This window comes from Thermobia domestica, chromosome 7 (genome assembly GCF_964235325.1).
Source record: "Thermobia domestica chromosome 7, izTheDome1.hap1.1, whole genome shotgun sequence".
Classification (NCBI taxonomy): Eukaryota; Metazoa; Arthropoda; class Insecta; order Zygentoma; family Lepismatidae; genus Thermobia; species Thermobia domestica.
The window spans coordinates 300,244,639-300,271,194 of NC_137460.1; the positions used below are offsets into that span (position 1 = coordinate 300,244,639).

General features: G+C 36.4%; 1 protein-coding gene across 1 annotated transcript in view; it reads right to left on the minus strand.

The window, feature by feature from the left end:
- LOC145691104 (ras-related protein Rab-24-like) overlaps positions 1 to 22,290 on the minus strand; it is a 71,164-nt gene extending 48,874 nt beyond the window's left edge. The window contains exon 1 of the mRNA XM_081766793.1: positions 22,017 to 22,290. Within this exon, the coding sequence (XP_081622919.1) occupies positions 22,017 to 22,130 (114 nt within the window). The 5' untranslated portion in view covers positions 22,131 to 22,290. The remainder of the gene's footprint in view (positions 1 to 22,016) is intronic.
- Positions 22,291 to 26,556: the final 4,266 nt, after the last annotated feature.

Genomic DNA, 26,556 nt, shown 5'->3' on the forward strand with positions numbered 1-26,556 from the left:
GCTTAGTACTCTAGTTTCTAGCACATAATTAAACTTATGTTTTTCAATATATCCATCAGAGCGTACGTTTTTCAATATGTCTGTCAGAGCGTACTTCCACATTTCCGTTATACTGTAGCTGTGCAATGATTTAACAATAATCTTCCGGACACAACCTTGAATACCATTTGATAGAAATAATCAGTATCGGATTTAGAAAAATATTTGGGAGGGATTATTCTGAATAATGTTTGTTTTTCCTAAAAATTCCTAACTTTTATTTAAGAGGAGCTTAAGTTTATGAGTACAGGCATAACAAATATTTCGTTTCGTTTGTATATGAACTATAATCTTCCAGATACAACTTTGAAGACCATTTTATACTGATAATCGTTGGCGGATTTAGAAAAGTATTTTGGGAGGGCTTTTCGTATTAATGCTTTGTTTTTTCAAAAATTCCTATTTTTCTTTTTTTTTTTTTTTTTTTTTTTTTTTTTTATTTGAGGACAGCTTGAAGTTTATGAGTAAAGGCAAAACTAATATTTAGTTTGTTTTCGAAATTCCCTAATTTCGGGGTAGAGGTTTCAATCCGAAAGACATCCCCACCCCAACCCTCTTCGTAAACCCATCACTGCTGGTAATTAATAATAACAAAGAATTAAAACCGATTAGAAAGTAAGTCGGCCAGGACTCACAGTACATTCACTATCTTTAGATTCACAGATGGAATTAAGAAAAACTTTTGTCAAAATGGTCGAATGCGGGGTTGAATCCCGGACTTCTTTTCCTGTGGCCACAAAAGCTCTCCATTGACTTTTGTTCTTATCCAATTCAATCCAGTTTCTACTCTGTATTCCTATTTCTGATAGATCCATCTTAATATTGTCCTCCCATCTGGGCCTAGGTTTTCCTAATGGACGTTTTCCGATTGGATTTCCAGTTAGAACTTTGAAAGCGTTCCTACTCTCTTCCATTCTGGTTACATGACCTGCTCATCTGAACCTCCTAGACTTGATGACTCTAACGATGTTTGGTAAACCGTATAAATTATGTAGTTCCTCCTTATGAAATTTCCGCCATTCCCCATTCCCGTTCCTCTTGGGTCCAAATATTCGTCTCAGAATTTTATTCTCAAATCATTTCAGTCTGCGTTCTTCCCTCAACGTAAGCGACCATGTTTCACAACCATAAAGCAAAACAGGCATGATTATCATTTTATATATTTTAAGCTTTAAATTCCTTGACAGAATTCGCGACGACAAAATATTTTGAACTGAATAATAACAAGAATTTCCCGATTTTAGTCGACATTTAATTTCTCTGTGGGTATGATTTTGGTCTGGTAATACTGATCCAAGATATTTGAAAGTATCCACTGTGTCGAAAGTATTAATTGATATTTTAACGCATTCATTACTTGCCGTAACTTCCTTGTGAACTTCCTTGTATTTATATTTCTCTGCATTTACTCATGTCCCTGCAAGCGTTTAATAAGGCCTCTGCATTTCTTTTGATCGTACTATCAGATTTACATCATCAGCATACACCATAACCTGGTGAATACAGGGTACATACCATTCAACTCTAGGCCATGGTTCCTATCTTTGATTTTTCTTATAGCGTACTCCGGAACAAAGCTGAATAATAACGGCGATAACGCATATCCTTGTTTCAGGCCAATCTCGACGTAGAAACTCGCATTTTTCTACTCGGACTTTATTCTGGAATTCATTTAAACACTTAATAAATCTAGCTTTTTCGGTATTTCAAATTCTGTAAAAATGTTGCACAATGTTTCCCTCCTTACCGAGTTGTAAGCCTTTCTAAAATCAATAAACAGTTGATGTAGTGGGTAATACAGGGTTTGTATGATAAGTAATGAGACCAGGTCTGGAAACATTGTTTTATTGATCTGATCTGTACAGGGACTTAAAAGCTTTCGAAGTACTCTCCTCTTGCGTCGATGCACTTCTGCAATCGATGTTTCCACGCTGCAAACGCCCCCTGGAAGTCAGCAGCCGGCATGTCCTTTAGAAATGTGGTCACGGCTGCTTGGATGGCTGTGACGTCTGCAAAACGGGTTCCTTTCAAGCGTGGCTTCAGCTTCGGGAAGAGGAAGAAGTCGGCCGGGCTCACATCTGGGCTGTAGGGTGGTTGTGGAAGGACTTCCACCCCAATCCGGGTCAAAAAGGAGGTCACTAAGAAGGCGGTGTGGGCAGGGGCATTGTCGTGATGCAACTTCCACCGGCTAGCGATCGCCGGTCTTTTCCGCTTGACGCTCCTGTGCAGTCTCTCAAGGACTTGTTTGTAGAAGGCGGCGTTGACGGCTTGTCCTTGGGGTACAAACTCCTTGTGGACCACCCCCACATTGTCAAAAAAAACAATCAACATTGTTTTCACCTTTGACTTCGACATTCTGGCCTTCTTGGGGCGCGGGGACGCAGGAGTGTGCCACTCCGCGCTTTGACGTTTCGTTTCAGGGTCGTACTGGAACACCCACGACTCGTCACCTGTTATGACGTCATCTTCAAAGTTAGGGTCACTGTTCATGAGGTTCAACAGTTCCTGACAACAATCAACACGTCGTTGCTTTTGTTCGTCAGTCAACACTCGCGGCACCAGTTTCGCACAGATTTTTCTCATTCCCAATTGTTCCGTCACAATCTTGTGCACTGTTGTGTGGTTCATATCGAGTTCATCAGCAATCAATCTCAACGATAATCGACGGTCTGAGTTCAGGAGATCCCTCACTTTTGCCACAGTTTCGTCCGTAGTCACTGTTGTCGGGCGTCCAGCCCTCTCCAGATCCTCAACGCTTTCCCGGCCGTTCCGGAACGCACTGTGCCAACGAAACACCTGGGCTTTGGATAGGGCTTCCTCTTTGTAGGCCTCCGTGATGAGAGAAAGCGTCTGAGTAGCCGTTTTCCCCAGGCGAACGCAAAATTTGATCGCATAACGCTGTTCGATGGAACCCTCCATGTTTGTTGATTTTCCGCCGTGACAAGAATGTTCACAAGGGCTTTGTCCAAGGCTTGTCCGCGCTCCACTAAGGCTCGGAGCCAACTGACGCGCGGTGCGTTGCTTTGCTCGGACCCCCCCCTACATCCTCCATCACCGACAAACCCGCTCCAGCGACACGCGCGCCGCGGCGCGGCGAGTCTCATTACTTATCATACAGACCTTGTATATGCCCATTTCTTTTCGAGTATTTGTCGAATGGTAAATATCTGGTCGATTTCGACTAAATTCACACTGATAATCTCCAATAATTTCATCTGCGTATGGGGTCAATCTTATTAATAGAATGTGAAGAGAAATACCTCGATAACACTATGCAACTCATTTTGTGCTTGTCTTATAATAGTGATTTCCTGTATTGTTACCTTGAATGTGACTAGAAATGGTGTATTTTTTCCATGAAACTTCGCTTATGTGAGTAGTAGCATCGAAAATATGGAATTTGTCCTATATTAATTAATTTATATGCGCATCTTAAAATGTTTGTTGCGTTAAGTTGCATTTAAATTCGATTGAAGAACCTGCAAACATGGAGAGATTCGCGATAGAATCAACATGTATTGGGCAGAATGTTTTAAGGCTATTTGTAAGGATTTAAAGGTATATGTATATACAGGATGGCCCAAAAGTAGGTATTGCATTGATCAAGTATGACATTCTAATTTATGGGTGTATTTGCTTCGGCTCTTCCGAGCTTAAGATGTAAGTAAAAATACATTAAGAACAAATAAAGAAGCAAAGTCTACCTGTTGGATAACAATAAGAAATGATATAAAATTCAATGAGCTGATCACTACGGTACTATATACCTACTTTTGAGCCACCTTGTGTATTTATAACAAAAGAATATCCTATTATACTGCAATTGTGTCATAGCATGCCTTTCTTATTAAGCATTGCAGATATGAACTATAATAGACAACCCTACTATCCTAACCAGATATAAATGATCTTATTCGAGATCTAAGTCTGAGTAAAGATGGTAGGTTGGAACATAGTTGATAAATCAGTAAACGCAACAGCTCAAAGGAGACGGCACGAACAGTTTTTTGTATGAAAGCTGGATTGTGGTTATAAGTGTTTATGCTTTAAAGATACCCTGTATTCTGAAAGAGTGGCGTTCGTTTATAGACAGCTCGTATAGAAGTCTTAAGGCTGTGCATTTGCACAATGGGAATAAGCACCTGTCTATTCCTGTGATTCATTCCGTCTCTATGAAGGAAGACTAACAGCTTGAAGACCTTATTGGACAATTTAGAGTATACAAAATATGGGTTGCAAGTAATAGGGGACTTCAAAATTATTGCCTTACTCATGGGTTTGCAGGGCGGTTTCACCAGATTCTCGTGTTACCTTTGTTTGTGAGATAGTAGTGATGCCGAGCACAACGGGAATAAAACACTGTGAGGACACATAACGTAAAATACGAGCCACTTGTGGAACATATAATGGTATTGTTACCACCTCTACACATTAAATTGGCATTATCAAGCAATTTGTGAAAGCCTTGGATAGAGATTCTGACACATTCAAGTTTTTACAAGACATGTTTCTGCAGCTATCTCATGCTAAGATGGAGGCTGGAATGAATGAATGAATGGGGGTTAATGGGGACGTCAGCAACGAGGCTATATGTCCCCGTCACGATCAACAACGTTGCTCAGGACTGCAAGATTAAAAATGAATCACAGGCTAAAACGAAGACAGTGCAAAAGAACGAGAGTGCTGCTAAATGAATAATAAAAGGAAAAAAGCAAAAGTGGAAGATAAAAGAATAAATAAGATAAAAAAATAACAATATACAAAAATAAACTTAAAACACGTGACAAAATATAAAAATTTAGCAGCAATAAAACAATGCCAACAGACTAAAAACAGCTCAGAGAACGTGAGCAACGCCAAGAGCATGCACGAACTCAAGCACCCGGCCAACAATATCACTATCATCCCCCAAAGCACGGGTAAGAACAGAAGGCAGTCCGTAACGTTCTCTGAGATCTGAGTATTCAGGACATTCCACAAGAATGTGCTGAATACTCAGCATGGAGGCTGGAGTGTTTGTAGGACCGCAAATGATGATGATAATTCAGTCCACTGAGGTCTCCACGTTGCTAACTGAGATTGAAAAAGAAACGTGGAGCAGCTGTGTGGCAGTTGTTCAGTGTTTCTTAGGAAATTACAGAGCTGAAAATTATGTGGAACTTATGAACATGGTGACAAACCATGGCGAAACGGGTTGGAGGATGTCACTTAAGTTACATGTTCTTGTCTCTCATCTGAACAGTTTTAAGGAAAATATGAGTACAGAGGAAGACGGTGACCAAGACATTATGACTTTCGAACGCGGTTACCAAGAACAATATAACGAGAACATGATGAGGAACTACATCTGGGGGCTAATTCATGAAAATGATGATACGCATAAACGAAAATGTAGGAAAAGGACACATTTCTAAGGTATACACAGGTACATATGGATATCTATCATGGTCGCACGAAGGGGGCAGAGAGGGCCCCCCTGACTCACGACAGTGTATACGTAATATAGCAAACCATGCATATTAAATACCTGAAATATCAAATGTAATATAACAGTCATGGAGATGTCCCCCTGAAAAAAATTCTTAGGGCGCCCCTGATATCTATATACCCAAGTTAAGTCTTTAAGTAGTCTACTCTTTTGATGTTATAATAGGGGTGTTGAGGAACATACTACCAAACTCCTTTAATCAATTTAAATGCAATGTCTAATATATTTCATAGCGTTATATTTTTTCAAACAAATCGATGTTAAACTTACAAAAGTGAAGTTTTATGAGAATTATGCACATTTTAGTTAATGTTTAATGAATATGACTAAGGAATCAACAATAGCAACCGAAGGACAAAAAATTTTTTTAAAGTATTGCATAGTGAATTATTACAATCAAATTTGTCGTCTTTCTTGTGAATTGGAACAGTGATTGATTCTTCCACTCTTTTTAAATGTATTCCATAGTTTTTCTTTTTTATAAAAAAAAAAAAAGTATCGTAAATATATGTTGAATTTTCTTCTTAAAAATTCAGAAACCTTCAGCATTGGGTAAACCGCGATGGTGATTCTACAGCCTAGGAAACCATACGCTCAGATGAACCGTCTATTACGTATATGATCCATGAACAGAAAATTCGATACTTTCCCGATTCTGAACAAGCTTAAGGAGCAGTCAGTGCATTACAGAGATTGGAGCTTTACCGATTTTGCAGATCCGAAGCACCTGATAGGTCGTAACATATTATTACGTATGTGATCAATCAGTGAAAAATTTGTTCGAAATATTCATACAATGTATATGAAAGTTAAAATTTAACTGAAAAATTTCAAGAATGTACAGAACCACCCGAAACGAAGCTGTTGATGTGCAGATTTCTCTCATGTTTTTCTTTATTTTGCTTTAAAAAGAGGGGTGTGTGATATTTTGAAGTAAAAATACTACATACAATTTTGCTAGTTATTTGTATATCATTTTTTAAAGTACTTATTGTATATCAGAGGTTAAAATATTATTACATATATTGGTTAATCCTGTGGAATTCATAATGTAAATATGTTAAGAATTTTAAAAAATCTTTTTGAAATTCATGGTTTATTTTCGTGGTTTCATATTATTATCTACATCAACCACTATTTAAATGAGCTTTGTTGTTGTAGAGAAGCGAAACAAAGTCTGCTTTATCAGTTTAAAGCAAAATTTTCAAAAAAGCCCAAAATTTCCCAAGCAAAAAAGCGAAGCAGAAAAAACCGAGTTTTTTTCCAAAAAAGCCGTTTTTTTCCGAGCCCTTGCATCTCTATATATATATAACAAAATTTCCTTTTTGCAGACTTCTTAAATCTACACTTCGAATTGCAGAAGCTCGAATTTTGGGGAAACATGAAGTTAGTTCATGGTGACCCGTTAATGCCATAAAAATTTCACCATTTTCCGAAAGCCAAAGATGACTTCGTTGAATACCAGTTACCGGTCGCACAATTCCCCCCATTCTTGCATATATTTTTTTCCCCCCGGAAATCGTCGAATTCAGATCCAGGCAACAAAACGAGAGTAACATCCGGAGCTTGTACTTGCACTACAGTCAGGAACTTTTCTGCAGTTTTCATAATTTGTACCTGTTTATGCCTAAGGTTATGCCGCGTTGCCACATTCTTTACCTCCCCCCCTTCCCCGCTTCCAATACCGTCGCAGAGACCCTTGCATGGCCGGTTTCGCTGAAAAGCTACTGCTTTATCGGACCTGTCTGCATCTCGAACATCTGAAAGCGATTTTTAAAGTGGGATGCAGCACCATCAGAAAGCACTGACACGCAGTGGCGTATTTAGAGTGGTGGCTATCGGGATCAAGCCTCCCTCCCCCCGAAATGAATTTGTTATATGCAAAACTTCATTAAAATTTGGTGGCACCCTAAAGAAAAAATATAAGTGGTTATTCAAGTGCTGTGCATAGCTCCCCCCCCCCCCTCCCGAAATAAAATCCTATATACGCCACTGCTGACACGGTTTGGGAATTTGTAAACACTTATTTTCAAGTATTTCTGTAAGGTATGCATTTATAACTGTTCTTTTGTCCTATGAAAAAAAAAATGCATTTCATCATTAAGATCACTTGGACAATCACAAATTAGTAATGCCCTACGAAGGGAAGTTTTCCAAATATTGGCCTTGTACAATGGTGGATGTAAGTGGGTTTTCGATATACTTTTGTTATAAATTTATTGTGCGATCAGGTAATTAATAAATCTAAAAAAGAAAGACAGTTATGAGATTTACTTTCAAGACTGAACTTCTGAACAAAGGTAAGAACACAACATATTTAGATTATTTACATATTATTAGACGTTTGTTCTGTAAAGTTAGCAAATATGTGGATCCGTACAGTAAATCTGCACCGCATTCCCTTTAAATATCCCATTTCATCATGGTGCAGTGTATGATTAAAAGCATATATTCCGCATGTTAAAGGCGAGGCTCCAATATATTTTGAATATTCATACATTCCTATTTGGTATAACATTAAATACTCCTACAAATTTCACAAATCTAAGGATCAATGAAGATAATCGCCACCGAACGTAAGCTTGGTTCAAGAAAGGAAAGGAAATTGGAACCTACTTAACATGATGAAACTAAAAAAAAAAACTAAGTTTTAGTTACTAATGGTGAATAACACGAAGAAACAATTATATCCGTACAGGTCAAGTTTAGACAGACCCAAGGTTGTGGAAAAATCTAGTTAAAAAAAAAACAAAAAAAAAACAGATTACTGAGTTTTATTATTAAATTATACTATTTATTATTATACGTATATTTAAAGTATATTCCTACTTAAAATACTATTTAAGCATTCATGCTCTACTGTACTCATGAAGAAACTATCGGATTCCCTTGTGGGACTGCGGGCTTCTAGTTCGATCCCAGCTCCCTGCGATTTATTGTGGATAAACACCGTGAGCATGGATTTCCTCGGGGTTCTCTCGTTTCCTTTAACTTTCGTCAAGCCAGCATTATCAACCATCACACCATCAGTCTCCCTTAGCCCTGGTGATTAATCATAAGACATTAAACTGAAGTTAATAATATTTAAAAAAAAAAAAAAAAATGAAAAATGTAACACAAGGCATTCGTGGAGCCCGCGGGATCGTGGGATACGTTCTGCACTACTGACAATAGCCTATATTTCGATTTCTAGAAAGAAGGAAGTACACAATTTTATAAAGTAAGAGAAAAATGGATAAGGAATAAAGCCTGTCTTACACTCAGGATTCAAATCCCTGAGCCACCGCCCTGACTAAAGATGTATTTAGTTTCTCTCAAAGCACGTCAGGCAAATATTTAGATAGTGCATCAAGTTCAAGACCCAGAGGTAAGAAAATGGCTTTATTTAATGGATGTTGTTTTTCTAAAAGAAATGTGCTATGGGATCTTCTACTTTTTTAAGGACTGAAATGTTGAAATGGATGTTTTTTCTCATTTTCGGTTGTCAATTTCGATTCTGACAATAGATTTTACAACTAAATAGCTTTTGTGACATAAAAAAAGTGTACTGTGCTTTACATACACTACCACATACGCAAGAATTAGGGAATTTCACAATCTGATTACCGTTAATGATAAAATAAGAGGTATATGTAGGGTTGTAAAAAAAAAAGAAAAAAAGTTTTCTTTTTTCTGTGAAGTTTTTTTCAATAAAAACATCGTTCTTTTTCATGTTTTTTTCTGGCAACTATTATCTATTGATTTATGTTGCAGATAAGTGAAATAATCAGCAAAACTTGAGTCGAAGCCCTCGTGAACTTACAAATCGTTCGTTTCTTTGTAGCTATACGAGCAAAATTGTCTCATTATCCCTTTTGGATCCAGGTCATTTCTGCCGTTTTCCTATATTTTCAGTTAGTGACTTATTGCTCAAATACCATTTACCCAATTGATATGGTTAAGGCCCAAGGACGCCCATCAGGGGAGGGGCAAGGTGGGCGCTCGCCCCATTCTAAGAGGAAATTGTACTTGGGAATATCGAAAACCCAATAGAATTTTACATTAGTTACAGCAAAATTTGAAACGTCGCTTATACTTGCCCCCCCCCCCCCCCGGCAGCCACAACATGGGCGACCTTGTTAAGGCCTTGTTTTTTAGAAGAGGTATGTGGCTATTTTTTGTCTAAGTTACATTGTAGTGTTGCCAACGGGAGAGAAATTATTGAGGGAAATGTAGGGAAATCCTAACCGAATTTCAAGATTTTTTTGTCTATTATGACTGTTGTTACATGGCTCCAAGTCACCTAAAAAGACTTCTTTGGTGTGTTCACAAGGTACAGTGAAAACCTGAAATCGCTGGCTTCCATGCACACAGAAAAAAAAAAATTCTCTGTCATCATACACATGAAATATTGACAATTTTTACACCTCACGAGCAAAAATCAACAGATATGCCAGGCCTACAGCTTCCATAATTATCCTATTGATTTTTTTATGATGCGTTCTGTAGGCCACAGAGAAGGCTTTCAGACAGTGGTACGTTTGTTCCAATGTAGCCAGCAAGAGAGAAATAATAGAGGGGAAAAGGGAAATTTTCCGCACTTTTCACCAAAAATCGGGAATTAATTATTTTGGTTAGAAACACTGCCACCAGACAGAAGCAAGCTATCTAAAAATAAACCTTGGTACCCCACTAATATATCCTACAAGTATCGTGGAAATATCTAACAAAGTGAGCATGAAATTTAAAATATATATATATATATATATATATATATATCTCATTCTACCTCAGAAATTCACCATTTTCTTACCATTTACAGAACATAGTTTATTGTAAACTTCAACTGTACTTCCCCTAATAATCCTACTGAAACTTTTTATGATGCGTAGGCTAAGAACGAGGCTTTGAGACAGTGTTACATTTGTTTGAATGTAGAGAACAAGAGGAAAATAATAGAGACAAAAAAGGGAATTATTCCAAAAATTCCTCCTAAAATCGAGAATTAAAATTTTCTGTAGCTGGGAACACTGCTACCAGACACACAAACTATCTTAAAATAAACTTTCGTATCCGTTTAATGTATCCTACAAGTATCGTGACGATATGTAATAAAGTAAGCATGTCATTAAAAATATCTCATCTACTTAAAAAAAATCACAGTTATCTTTCCACTTAGAGAATAAGGTCTACTCTAAACCTCAACTGTACTTCCCCTAATTATCCTACTGAAACTTCTTATAATGCATTGTATAGAGCAAAGATGAGAATTTCAGATACAGGTGCGTTTGTTCCAATGTAGCCAACAAAAGGGAAATAATAGAGACAGAACAGGGAACTTTTCCAAGATTTTCCCCTAAAATCGTCAATTAAAATTTTCTGCGGCTGGCAACACTGCAACCACACAGACGCAAACTATCTTAAAATAAACATTGGTACACCACTAATATATTCTACATGGATCATAGTGATATTTAAGAAACAAAGCTTCTAACTACAAAAAATAGATTACAGATAACAGAAAAGAAGGGAAAAACTAGAAAAATTAGGGGTTAGAACCTAAATACGAACTTTTCGTGCGCCCCCTAATTACCCCATTGTAACGATCAGTACCCGCTCTTGTTCTTAATGTTCGACTGGTGTAAGTTTACTTGCGCCTGGGCGTATTGTTACGGATCTATAAACAAAAATTTGATTTTTTTTTTTTTTTTGGCCCAAATTTAGAGAAATTTTTCAACAATTAGGTATCTATCCGAGGTATCTACCTGACACGTCTTAAGGAGATCTCTCTACAACGAAGGAAGCTACAGGGAAAAAGGTAAAAAAGAAAATTGGAAAATTCTCGAATTTTTGACTCGGCTGAAATTTGAGAAGGTAATTTCCCACCCAGAGGAAAAAGAAACTAATATGATAAACTATGGTCCTACCACATTTGGCAAAACAATATCCCGATATCTTAATTAGTGCCCACACAGGAGCGGATTAAAAAAGTGACACACCCGTGTGTGCAACTTTGGTCACCTGGGTCCGAAAAGATTATTATAGATTTGATTACATTTTTTTGTGTTGTTAAGTAAGTCGTGTTGTTGTAGTAGTTACAGTCTCGAGTAATAATAGTATCATTGTTATAAACAATAACTTTTTAAGGATTTTTTTTTCCTTTTTACATCTTAGTTTCAATACTGTTGCTGAGAAATACAGTGTGTTTCAATAAGAATAACGGGGTTTTAAGGTTTTGCAGTACTACTTATTACATTTAACGAAGAATTATAAACAATACAACAAGTAAAAGAGTACCCCAAACAGTTTTAGCTACACGTGTTCAATGTAAGGATCATTCTCATACGGCACACATCAAGTCAATAGGCGAGAAAGGCCCACAAACTTTCCGCCGGGATATGGCACAAAACACGTTCAATTTAGAGGAGTCTTGTTGCAACTGTACCATCTCCTGAGGATTTGTTGACCGCGAGATGCGAATATTATGAGAGCTCGCATTAGCACTTAGGTGAAATGTCAATTTATCACTGAAGACGACACGATCCAGAAAACCTCAATTCTCATGCAGCAATCTTTCATTTGCAATATTGGCACATAAACCGTAGTCTGTATGCTTTAGACCTTTAGAAACTGCAAACGATAAAGACGTGTTGTAAGCGTCTCCTTAAAATTCTTCACACAGACGGTTGCACTGTAACTACAAATTCAGTCTTTGCAAAATTAAAACATAAAAAACTTTCTGCTGTCTAGTCACCATCTTTGCTACTAGCTCTCTCTAACGGCAGACAGAGGAAACAATGCGTGTGTACAAAACTGTTTGAGTTGCTCTTTCATTTGATATTATTTATAATTGTAACTTAATTGTAATAGATACTACAAAGTTTCAAAACCCTAATATTCATTTTGAAACACCCTGCATTACTTCAAATTATGTCATCCTATATTCATGTCTTGTATGTACAGTAAGGGACACTTCTGAATGGTACACTTTTGCCGTAAATTTCCATATGGGTGTACCATCCAGAAGTGTTACTTACTGTATATATCATCAGGGCCGGTCCTAGGCAATTTTCCACCCCGTGCAATGGTATAATTTGCAGCCTCCCCCTTTCTTCAGAAAGAACAAATCTTAAAAATCAGGATGTTACTCCAGCATGAACAACGAAGGGGAGGGAAGTGCACCTGCACTCAGAAAGCCTTAAATACTACAAATATAATCTCGTTGTGTCTGTTTTTTTCTTTAAATATTAATCTATTATGTTACTGAAAAATAAAGCAAACACACCTGAAAGATGGTAACTCTTTTTATAGAATGCAATATCGAGCTTCAATCTCAATATATCAGTTTGCAATTATAGTGCAACTAAGTCTTTTATCTTTAGTTCTTGATTTTCTTTCTACATTATTATTAAAACAAAAAAAAAAAAAAAAAACAAAAAAAAAAAAAAAAAAAAAAAAAAAGCTGTTTCCCACCATCAATGATAACGACCTTATTTGTGACAAAGACAAAAGTAGCTTTGATATCAGTTAACTAACTATCCATTTAGTTAGTGTTTGAGAATCGACTTCTTGTATTTGACAACAATCAAGCAATTGATGCTGGGATTTGTTTAACCATTTGCTTTAGCGCTGTTCATGTGACCTTAAACTAATGCGACCTAATCATGATTTATGAATGTAGTATTCCAAATAAAAGGTCAACTTAGTAAATTTAACTACCATCATCATGAAGTATCTTTCCAACAAGAAATATTTATTTTAAATAATATACTTATCACTGATATAGCCACCCCCTGCAAATGCACGTGTTGCACATATGGTAGAGCCGGCCCTGCGTATCATTAGTCGACAAATTATTTATGTGTGATATTTAGTAAAATACTAATAGGCAAATTAGTATTAGTTCTTATCTTCAGACAAGTTATTTGCATTTTATACTGTTCGTGATATTATTATTATTTCGTGATATTATTAAAGGCCTGCTTTCACGAAAAAACAAATTTTCATTTCTAATTTCTTAGTTGATATTGATGCAACACTGCTGAAACTCGAACTGTTAGTAGGTATGCTACTCAAATATATTGTAAAACATTTGTACCGTATCAGTATCTAGCGTTTAACTTGTTACATTTTACGGTAATTACACCTACATAAAATACTTCATACTTAAATAGACGTTAGATACATTACAAATGACTATTAAAAAAAACACAAATTTAGAAAAGAACGAGAAGAGATGTTTTTCTATTAAAAAAAAACGTACATTTCTGAAAAAATACAAACTTTTTTTTATTTACAACACTAGGTATATGTTTAGTGATTTCCTTTTTCAAGTCAAACGTTCTCGATTTGTAATTAACTGACACATGGAGAAAGACATTTTATTTTATGTTTATGTTAATACACAAGTATGTACCACAAAAAAACAAAGGAAATTTGTTTCGTTACTCTTTATTCCGTACTAGCTGAAATGGTCGTTCTTTGCACGGGGAGAATTGGGTTCATGAAAGTTATTTGACTCCCTTCTCCTTCTTAGGATAATCATATGAATGAAAATGAAATGAAAACTTAAAGTTTTATGTCCCACGATTATGCCAGGTAGGCTAAAGCAGACAGTGATGATGAGAAATAAAAGAAATGGAGGAATGAAGAAAGTGGGAAGAAACGGAAGCACCGGGAGAAAACTCACGCATACGGTGTGTGTCCACCACACAGTTTACTTGGCGCGAGCTGGGATGGAACCAAGAACCCCAAGCACAAGAGGTGAACGCTCTACAACTAACCCACCGCGGCCCCCACGCATATCAATGAGTGACGCAATAAAAATTCCATGAGATATTCTATTTGTGCCATGAATTCTGAAATCCTTCAACCTTACAAAACGCCCTTTAAGGAAAGTTACATGATAAAATCCCAGCTTGAAGTATGTGTTATGTTGAAAACCTCATTCCAAACTATTCAACCATTTCCCTCTGATACGATCACAAACAACAGGAATCGTCGATTTAAATGTGAAGAAAGAAGTTACAGAAAACGCCCTCTTTCTTCCTTAAAATTCCAATCCTTACAAGCAGGAAGTGTCTTTATTTTTCATGAGGTGTTTATATACCGAATTTTAACTTCCTATCTTGATGTGCCCACAAGATGCTGTAATTTTGGCTGAAATTTTGAACCCCCTCCGGGTCATTCCATATTAAATCGACACAGTGACTTAACCTCACCATCTCAGATTTTAATGAAATTTGGTACATAGATGCCCTCTATATAGACTAAGAAAAATACCACATTTCAACTTTGTGTATCGACCGGTATTGAAGATAGGGCTATGTAAAGTTTGGAAAAAATGCCCAAAATAGCACGTTCAATGTATTTTGAAATTGAAATTGCAGCTGTCCTAATTGAGCTAGCGAGCTGGTTGAGGTGTCATTTTACAGCATTTTTCATGCCTTTTTCTCTGGTATACATCATATAGGCTAATAAAAATCTGTTTTTTTTTTCAAAATCAAAATCAAATTTTTTCAAAAAGCACATACATTAAAATTTTGAAACGAATTCCGTGAATAGGTAGTATTGTTGTAAAGCACTTGGCAAAATACGAACTTGGGATGATAATGGGTTCATTGTTTAAAAAAATCAAAACTACGGTAACACTTATTTTTCAAGAATACTCTATACGTAGGGTAATAACACAAGAATACTAAGTTTTACACTTCTGTGAAAATAAAAATGAACATTAAACTAAAGAAAGAGATGATGAAAATTTTTCAGTAAGTGATAGGATATGTTTACCACTTGAAATTTGAAAAAGCCACATATATTCGGCATACATCACTTTCAAGGAAAACATAACTTCTTCCATCGGGAGTTACAGCATTCACTTTTGCAGAACGTCCACAGAACATCAGTGTTTCTTGGATATGAGAATGATGGAGATGGTCAGGCGGAAGAAGAAAAGTTATTTTTACTTCATCAAGCTCTTCATTTTTCTGTAAAGCATACCCGAACCACCAATTTCCTTCATAGACAGTGGTGACATAGCCTGATATGTCTTCTAATTAAAGTTTATTTGGGGATTTGACACTTCCTTTTCCCAACCCTGCAAACCATCTGAAAAGTGTTTCACTATTAATGTTGATGTAGTTTTGGGAATGAATGCATGATATTACTGTGTTCCTTTAATAGTGAATGCTTCATCAAAGCTACTTTCCAGGAACATTTCAGCTTCAGTATATTCCTCTTGGGTTGAGTACGCAAAATTTACTTTGGTAATATTTTGTACTGCCCACTCAAAAAGTTGTATTGCGGTTTGAATTTGATTGTCATAGAGTCCTTGCAAACTAACACGAGCTGCCAGTCTCTTGAACCGCCTACCCCATCGCAAGGCACTTTTCTATGTGCTATAGCCGAGAAGTACCACCCTCCTTTCACTTTAAAAGCTGCTTCATGAAAGCACAGGTTCAAAAAGTTTTTCTTATTTTTGTATTGCGCGGTAGACCTATCGGAAAAATAAAATAATTTTTTTTAAAAATTTGTTTGAAAGTTTTTGAAATTTGGATGTCAGAAATGATATGAGTCTTTCTTTGAAATGTGTGAACAGCAACTGTGTTGTGCTCCAGGCAATTAGAAACAACTACATATTTAACATCTTCAGCTTTGTTTTCCTGTTTGAAATATAAAACAAAAGGATGGATTGTGACCTGTTAGCTTGTCCAGTGGTAGCTCTATGCTTCATCTTGTAGCGCTCTACTATAATTTTCAGAAAAATCACAAACGACAGCAAATTCTGATTCTTTGAGAGTTTCTTTTGCGTAGTTAAGGAAGGCTACCTGTTGCTTGGCAATGAACTCGTGACTACCTGCTGAAATTGCTTCAATTCGTTTGGTTCATTTACGCTTAACATCCTTATGTAACAGCGAGGTTATGAAGGATTGGACATATTACTTGAAGTGGCATCTGAACCACTACTCGATTTCCAACTGGGAGAAATTTTGTGGGCTGATCGGGCTCCTTAATTACAAGGCAAAAATTAGATTCAACTAACACAGATGATTTGAGATATGTCAAACCGTCACTATGAAATTCACGTGGCATTTTTGCATATTTTTTTACCAAAAAAAAAAAAAGTTTAAACCAGCCAACTCTGCTGTTGTACCAGTGCTATATGTATACTTTTTACAAACCACGTTTATTTACAGAAACATTTTTAACTGTAAAACTTGTTTTAAGTTAGACTTTGAAGTATGAGCTAATAAGCATAGCCAACAGATTACAAGTCGGTATGATATATTTTAGACTTACTACTGTACCCTTCATGTTAGTGTTCAGATTTATTCCCACAGGTTAAAAATAAATAAATAAATAAATGCATTCGTGTATTTTTCAGCTAGGTGCAGGGTATTAATGAAAACTATAGTGTTAGTTTTAATTTTTTTAAACAATGAACCCATTATCATCCCAAATTCATATTTTGCCAAGTGCTTTACAACAATACTATCTATTCATGGAATTAATTTCAGAATTTTAAAATGTGTATTTTTTCAAAAATTTTGATTTTAACTTTGAATATAAAAATTTGTATTAGCCTATATGCTGTTGAATACCACAGGAAAGGGCATGAAAAACGCTGTAAAATGACACCTCAAGCAGATCGCTAGCTCAATTAGGTGAGCTGCAATTCCAATTTCAAAATACATTTAACATGCTATTTTGGGCATTTTTTCCAAACTTGACGTTGCCCTATCTTCAATACCGGTCGATATATAAAGTTGAAGTTTGGAATTTTTCTTAGTCTATATGAATAGTACCCCTGTACAAAATTTTATGACAATCTGAGATGGTAAGGTAAATTTTGAAAAAAATGAAATATTTAAGTTTTACGTCCCACGCTTATGCCGCTTAGGCTAAAGGAGACGGTGATGGTGAGAGATGAGTGAAATGGTGGAATGAAGAAAGTGGGAGGAAACGGGAGAACCCCGAGAAAACCTACAAGCACGGTGTTTGTCCACCACAAAGTTCACTTGGCGGGGGCTGGGATCGAACCCGGGACCCCAAGCACCAGAGGTGAACGCTCTACCACTGAGCCACCGCGCCCCCCAAGGTAAATTTTGTTCTCAAATTGTTTTGAATTGACCTGGAATGGCTCCTCTACTTCCATTACGATGCGCCCTTTAATCAAACTGACACAATAAAAAAATAAATAATAAACTGTTCCAAAATCCATTTCAAACTGTTTAACCGTTTCTCCGTGATACGATCCCAAACAACAGGCAACGTCGCTTTCAATAGGAACAACGGAAAATTACTCCTCCGAAAATTTTAAAAAACGATAAACACATACCAACCTACTTTAAATGAGAAGTTTGAATTTAATCTTCGTAAGTTGGAGGGTTAGTGACATACTGTATCTTTTAGGACGAATTTCGAAAACCCTTCTCCCCTAGGATGTTCCTATGAATCAAAGGGTTTCCCCCATCATGTGATCAGTAACAACATGCAACATCGCTTTCAAATTATATAAAATACTCTCTTTCCCCACTTAAAACGGTAACTCTGAAAAACGCTGGAACACGGGTCTCTTTACTTTTAATGGAGAGTTTATATGAAACGTTTTATCTTCCTAACTTGACAGGTAAGATTCTAAGTTTCTCGCATAGCTTTTGATTCTCCTCCCCCCCCCTACCCCCCCTCTTTCATACCATATGCATTTTAATCAAAGTGACATGGTTAAAAACCCAGATTGAGCTACATAATAACTACATCCAAAATTCCTTCCAAACGGTTTACCGTCTCCATGTGATGCGAGCACAAACAAGGTCTATCCATTTTCAAATAATAAATTCCAATTCAACACCGTTACAGCGAATTTGGTCGAACGCAAACGAAATTCATTATGCATGGTTCCCATACGTTTTTATCAATGGCATTTTGTTACGGTGATAATTACATATGGTAAGCCGATTCTGAAACTAGGCATATATTAAGAAGCACGATTAATGAAAGTATTTATGATCATATTAAGATTATTATTTCAATCCAAGTTTCGAAGTTTAATTTTGGAGGTAGGTGTAATAAATAAATAAAAAAAAAAAAAAAAAAAAAACTAGGTAATTTAGTGTTGAGGAAAATCCCAACAACAACCCGAAATAATTGTTGAAAAATTATAATTCTCTAACTAATTTCCATCTAATTGTCCTTTGTAAGATTTGCGCTGGGCGAAATGATATCTCTACTTAACATAGAAGAAATTCGAGGAGGCCACCATAATTGTTGAAAATTCACTTTTAGTTTTTAATAACGATTTACGTATAAATACAACGTCCAAATGTATGCACAAATCTACAGTGCACGAAACACAAACCAGCTTGTGCAAGATGGCCAGTAGAAAACATGAATGATACCTAACCGAGTCACGGCGGAGTGAAACTGGTGGGCTCAAGCGATAGTGCAGGGCTAAGTCCGAAGGTAGCAGGCGCTTCAGCAACAGTGGGTATACGCATAAGCGAAGGGAGTAAAAACACCTGGGTTTCCTCAGTAATACGAGTGCCTATAGCACTTCACTAATATGCTTTTGTAGGTATACTATAAAGAAATATACCACCGATGGTAAATAGCATATGCTAGTCATCTTTCATATGCACTCACTTATTTTAACCATGGTAAAACACTTGTCAAGATTTAATACTAGTAATCCTACATTTGTAAACCTAAAATACAGTTGTATGACTTAATAGTTATGTCTGCCGCATGCAGAAATTTGGGCATCACTCGAACAGATGATTCCACCAAATTTTGACACATATCGTACATTTTCAGGTTAGGTTAAAGCCTTGTACTTCTTTTATCAGAGCATATACTAAATGAGGAGCTCCATTACCACGTGAAGATTGACTACAGGAGGGCTTAGTCAGGCACGTAGCCAGGATTTCGTGAAGGGGGGGTCCGTGACATGAAATACTTTGGTCATCACAAAAGCGGTTCGATCACTGTAAACTATTTTGCTGGAACATATATTGGTTCGTTTAGCCAGGATTTCGTAACGGCCGAGGGGGGGGGGGGGAGTGACATGAAATTCTAGAGCTCGATCAATCTAAACTACTTTATAATCAACATATATTGGTTTGTTAGGACAATAAAATGAGGATATGTTGGCAAGTATTTTAATAACAAACTATGAAGAAATTTCGAGCAAAATAATAAAAAAAGTATTGAAAAAGATTTTGCAATATTTACGTCCTTCTCCTGTTTATTCAAATATAACAATTTTCCTTTCGTTATAACCTCAATTATTATAAAAAGTACATACTGAATACTGCCTTGTAAACTATCTTCTAATATAAATAAAATAAAGAATTTGTTTGTGTGTTCGTCTGTCTATCTGTCTGTGTGCGGCCTAGGGACCAGACGAGTGGACCGAGAGTTACCAAATATTGGTCAGGGGTGCCTTGGCCCAGGCCCCAGATCAAGACGAAGCGATTTTTTTTAAATTTCGAAACAGTGGGGTCTCAGGGGGGCGTTTACCGGAACCGGCTTGGGAACCGGACAAATTGACCGAGAGTTACCAAATTTTAGTCACGAATACCTTTGTCCAGGCTCCAGACCGGAGTTAAACGTTTTTGTCGAAATTCGAACCAGGGGGTCTCAGGGGAGCGTTTACCGGGACATGTAAAAGTAGTAGAAAATGGCCGATATTTATTTATTTAACAATCACCAGATACAGCTCATAGGCCATTTTACATTGAATATCCAAGAACATTAACAATGGAAAGGATTTGGGAAGGTATCGGCCAGGGCCTGTTTAGTAGGTGCCATCCCGGCATTTATCTGGTAGGACTGAGGGAAACCCTGGAAAACCTCAGTCAGGATAGTAGGCAGCGGGATTCGAAGCCACGACCTCCCGAATTCGAAGCCAACGCTCTACCACTTGAGCTATTAGTGTCGAATTCATATTTTCGCGGTCGCTAAAGTCAATGGTGAAACTCCAGTCGCATTAACTTCCAAATTCACGCTATTCGGCTCCGAGCCGGGGGTCACCGGAGGGGAGTGAGATACCAAGTAATATAAAAGTAATCCAAAATGACCGATATTAGTGTCAAACCAATAGTTTTCGCGGTCGCTGAAATCAATGGTGATACTCCCACAGGCAAATACAGCCCCTGTGCGAAGCATGTGTATATTCAACTAGTTTTACAATATATGCGTTCCTTTCTCTGTTGAATCAAATGCTAACAGAACGTTCTTTTAACATAATTTTTGTTTTTATTATTCCGTCAACTACTGTCGGTTCCAAATGACAGGTTAAAGGAGCAACAGAAAATTGTCCTTGAAATAACATGTTTGATACTGCAAGGATGCGATGACGAAAAGTTATGATTAAAAATGTCCACGCGGTTACACAACGACACTTATGCTTTCGAAAGCTTGAAATCTTCCTGACTACTAGCAGGAATTCTGAGAATTCCATAACTTTTCTTGAAATTTCAAATTCCCCGACTCTTCCAGAATATCTCGCTTACCTCGCCACCATATTGCAAGTAATAAAAAACTCCTCATAAGAAAGAGTAAGCAAAAGCTTCCTGTAGTTTTCTTTTTAATTTTAACGCTGATCCTTCTTTTTGTCATTTCATTTTGTTTTATCCTTCCTTAATTTTTTTCATTTCTGGTCTCGAAGGGGGGGTCCGGACCCCCCCTTTGGCTACGTGCCTGGCTTAGTATAAATAGTGTGTGGACGTATGGCATAAAAACTAAAACACGTACCAATATGTGTTAGGTGGTCACTAAAAAGAACGAATTCTATCTAACAAAATCAGGGCAGAAGCGCAGAAGGGAGGCCGAGTGTAGCGATGGGGTGCGTCCGTAGGCAGCAGGCGTATGAGCGACGAGGGTATACGCATAAACGAGGACAGTGGAAGAACGCACTAACATATACAATACTTACAATCACTCAAAAGTCATTTCAATATGCTGTGCACTGATAGTAGGCCATACTTATATTCACGAAAGATGTTTCATATTGTATTTTACCTGTTAGCTTAAGGGGGTCCAGTGTAGTTTTGGACCCCCTTAAATGTTCCGTTAAGGGGGTCCGGTGTCTTTGACACCACTTCTTTCTTTTGATTTTCGTTTGATTACATAATATAACGTTATATTAGGTTAGGTTAGGTTAGCTTAAGGGGGTCGTGTAGTTTTGAACCCCCTTAACGGAACATGGACCGAAACGTCTGCTAGAGCGAACCCGAAATTTGCTCCTTATATCTTTCTATGCAGAATATTGAATTTCACCTGTAAATTTTGCAAAATGTGATGTACCTAAATTTGATCAGCACCATTACCTGGCAGCAAACGTAGGTATATACCCACTAATTCTATACACTATAAGTTAATATTCTAATTTGCTGTACACCATCCACGACATATTAAATTAAAATAAAGCAAACAGAAAGCACTATGTAGCCCACGCGGCTTTGGCAAATTAAGACAAAAGGAGCGTTACTTAATTTATCTTTGCACTCACATTCTGGTAGAAATTAACGCCTTTGAATCGGTCGTGAACATACCGTTCCAACAAACTAGTCTTTCCACCATACTCTCGACCCAACAAAACCACTTTTAAATCCACTCGAGTCATATTCTATTCTAATTTGTATCTACTTTTTGATTCTTTCTATGCGTCCTCGAAATTCACATGTTTACATTCATTATCGGGAAATAACAACGCCTATAAAAAACAATCAGCCCATTCATTGACAGACAGCAAGGTTTGGGACAGCAACAGGGAACAACACAGTGATACCAGCTAAGTTGAGTAGAAGTTTGGTAATTCCGTTGTTAGTTTTCCCTCATTCCTGAAAAAATTCCCACGTTCCGAAAATTGATTAAAGTGAGTCTACTACCGCTATAAGAAGTTTTATCGTGAGTACAAAAAAATAAGCTACAAGTTCAAATATTAATTACTTTTCTAACTAATTGTAATACAATGAAATTATATTATAATTTCAATGTATTGCAATTAGTTAACTTTAATATTCTGTCATTCCTCAAAATCAGAAAACAATCTTAACTATATATAAAACTACATGAGCTACATAAATTATTGAGCACTTCTTGTAGGGCTACAATGATTAAATTTGGCATGATTGTAGCTTTTAAACCACCCAATCGATCTCAATCAAATTTTCAACATATTTGAAGTTCAAACTTGGGAAGTTTATTAGCATTTCATTTTGATACTAAATGTTAGGGAACGCTTTGGGGAGGGGGGAAACGTATGGAAATGAATAAAACTTAATAACTCTTGAACCACCTTACCGATCTCGATCAAACTGTCAACATAGATAAGGTTCGGCCCTGGTATGTTTTCGTTATTTCACTTTTACGGTGCAACCTAGGGGAGGAGGACTGGAGATATATGTGAAAAGAATAAAAATAAAAGTGACTGTGTTTGTGACTCCATCACGCTTTTACCACAGGACCGATCTTAACCAAATTTTCCATATGGATAAAGTTTAAACCTGGGGTGGTTTTTATTATATCACTTTGACGGTAGCAGATATATAAGTATAAATAAAACAATAATACTTAAACCACCTAACCGATCTCAATCAAATTTTCAACATAGATGAGGTTAGGGCCTGGGATGGTATTTATCTATTCACTTTGACGATAGAACTTAGGGGAGGAAGCGGGAGGGGGATATAAGTAAAAAATAAATAAAACTTAATGGGCCTTATGCAGAGACGTTCTGACGTGTGATTAGTGCCATACTAAAGAGTTCGACTAACATATGTGCTGCAGTAGTCTAGCCTTTAGTATGACGCTAGTCGTACGTCAAAACGACTCTGCATAAGGCGGAATAGCTCTTCAACCACCGGACCGGTCTCGATCAAATTTTCAATGTAGATGAAGTTCGATTTTTGTCATATCACTTTGACGATGTGACTTAAAGGAGGGGAAAGACATTTACAAATGATCGAAAATGACAAATATCACTGTCGAATTCATACTATTCGGGGTCATGAGATGAACAATGAAACTTCCGATGCCGTGGCCCGCAACATGGGGAGGAGAGGAGATATATAAAAATCATCGAAAATGACCAATATCAAGGAGCGCTTAGTAATAGTAAAAAGTGACTGACTAACGAAAGATATTACTATTTTTTCTTAATTTTACCCAGCGAAGCGGGTAATTGATATCAGTATTCACTTTTTAAAAAATGTCTGATGTTTACATTTCTTGCTACCGCAACTTAAAATTTGTATACATTTTGTTTGTTTTGAAGATTTAAGTGTCGTCTTATAACACGAAATGCTGTACAGTTAATACTTTTTGTCTGAAATGAGTACTTAACCACACAAACAGCATTTAGTCACATGTTTTAACGTCATTTAAATCAGAAAATGCCCTCTTATCTCCCACGGTGGAATATAAAAGGAATAAAACTATTTCAGAAATTTGAAATCACTTTTGAAATCCTTAACATTAAGAATGCTTTTGTTGAATGAGTTATTTTTTTTATTTGTTTATTATTTTTTTCATCCAATGTAGGTAAGGAAATCCACCAATGTAGGGAAGTATTTTTCATCTTTGTAAGCTTTCTCTCTTTTCCCTCACCTTAGCAGACTTTTGGTCTATTTTCCCCTTCATATGGGAAATGTTCATCGAGCTGGCATCACTGCATCGACAGCTGTTAGCGATTACTCATTTCCTTGTACTTTTTCTTCTTCTGCAATGAATTTATATGTGTCTATAGTTGTTCTTGAACGATTCGTACCAAAGAGGATTGGTTAGTGATTCGTCCCGAAAAGAACGAAACCTGCAACGGAAGTAAAAATATCGAATCATGGAGAGAACCAAGGAGCTTATGTCTTGCATCTACTATCAGTGGCGTAACTAGGGGGACCATTTGCAAACGGAGGCCCCCATCTAAGTTCGAAGGTTAACATTATGATGTTAAGATGCTAAAGTCTACTTTCCAAATCCCACATTATTACACAATTTTCCTAAGTATTGCTCTGTTATTTTCCAATACTTTCAGTTTATCGTTTGTTTTTTTTTTTTCGGGATGGAGTTTTTAAAATAGAAATCTGGATTTTTAAGAGAGGGACGAAAATTTTCGCCATTTAAAACCTTTTTCTGACCTTCTTGTTTAAATACCACTTTTGTTTTCTGTAATTGACTAAAATGTTAAGAATGCGTTAACAACATTCAGTACTTTGGTCTGTATATCTTGGTTGGCTTTCAAACTGGGATTGGATTTATTGTCAGCAACTGTACGTTATTGCAACCAGCACATCCCAAATGTTGTTTTGGTTGCCTAACCATTTATTAAATACCTGGAAGTTATAAATTTTAATATATATGTTTTGCTAGTAACCTAATTTCAATCTTGACAGACCAGAGAAAGTACCGCAAATGAAGAAACATACAAAGTTTATTATTATTATTATTATTATTATTATTATTATTATTATTATTATTATTATTATTATTATTATTATTATTATTATTATTATTATTATTATTATTATTGTATCTCGCTTACAAGTTGTTTCGTGTTCAACTGGGGATTTTATCCTAAGCTTCAGAGACTTCAGTTTACAAAATTAAAACCATAAACGACTATTTTGGAAATGGTGTTACTTTAAAATTAAATATTCAGAAAATTCCTTCTTTATTTACTGTTACAAGTAGATATATATCGTGTCAAAATTTTTAGAATAAAGAACTTGTGGATAGCATTTCAGTTCTCCCCTTGAATTTTATCTGCCTCAATAAATGTTATGTACAATTATATTGAAGTTCTATTCCGTTCAAAATTTAAATGAAGATTTTGTTCCACGAACTCTGTTTCATTTTCAGAACAGTTACTATTAACACTATTAAACGTTTTATTTTTTAAAAAAAGAAAATTCGTTGAATTTGAATCTAACAGATTTAGGGATGCGCACGAGACAAGATTTGAGGCTGTCTCGACTCGAAAATGTGCTGTAAAAGTGATGTCTCGACTCGAAAAATATATATTTTTCTATTGGAAGAGCTGTGTCTCGACTCGAATTTTGTCAGGAAAATTCTGTCTCGACTCGACTCGAACGCATCCCTAAACAGATTTATAAATAGTTCAATGGATCCCACTGCGTCCACCGATTCGCACTTTGTCTCTTGTACCGATTGACCAATTTTCTTTGAGTCTTGAATGTTTTTAGGATTAGCTCTTCAGATGAAATTATTATTATTATTATTATTATTATTATTAATGTTATAATGGGAAAACTAATGTAGAACATACTGTTTCCTCTTCACTAAAAATGAATAATTTTCAAAAGGCCAAAATTTACCAGGCTAAAAGACACAAAAAAATTCCTCGTTTTTTTCTTTTTCGAAAGCTGTTTTCTTTTTTTTAAAAAAAAAACTTTTGCATCCGTACGTGAGAATGAAATACAATTTACTTTCTTGCTTGGTAACAATGAGAAGAAAATCAAGCTGGGTATCATCATCATCATCATCATCTAATTATTATATGTAATTTTTGGATTATATGAGCAAGTAGTGACGGACTAAATCGAACATTGCGAGTTCAAAAATATTCTTCTATTATTTCATAAGATTTACGTGTCTTCATTAACGTGGAAAGACTTTTTTTTTTTAACATTTTCGCGAGGGCATGCATCCTTAGTTACGGTACTGGTTACTATGAAAATAACTAATTTGCGTGTACATTCTATAATTGTTTGCGTCAGTGCAACATAAAATTTGCAATATAACTTGCTATAACTCAACAAGTTTCAAACCAAGATGCGCAGATCGCTGCGGAGCACTTCGTATTCCGCCTTCCTCCCCACTACTCTTCCACCAACTGGTCTGGCTTTGAAAGTTCCAGTGATACTAACTCAGCAAACTTATGTTACAACAAATATCACCTGCTAAAATGTTTAAAGTCCGAATCTTACTTTTTTTTTAGTAGGTAAGCAACCTCGTGGTAGAGGTCTGCACGAGCTCGGGCCCGGGCCGTAAATTTTTAAATAAACAATAATATTTCTCTGGACCTTTTCGGG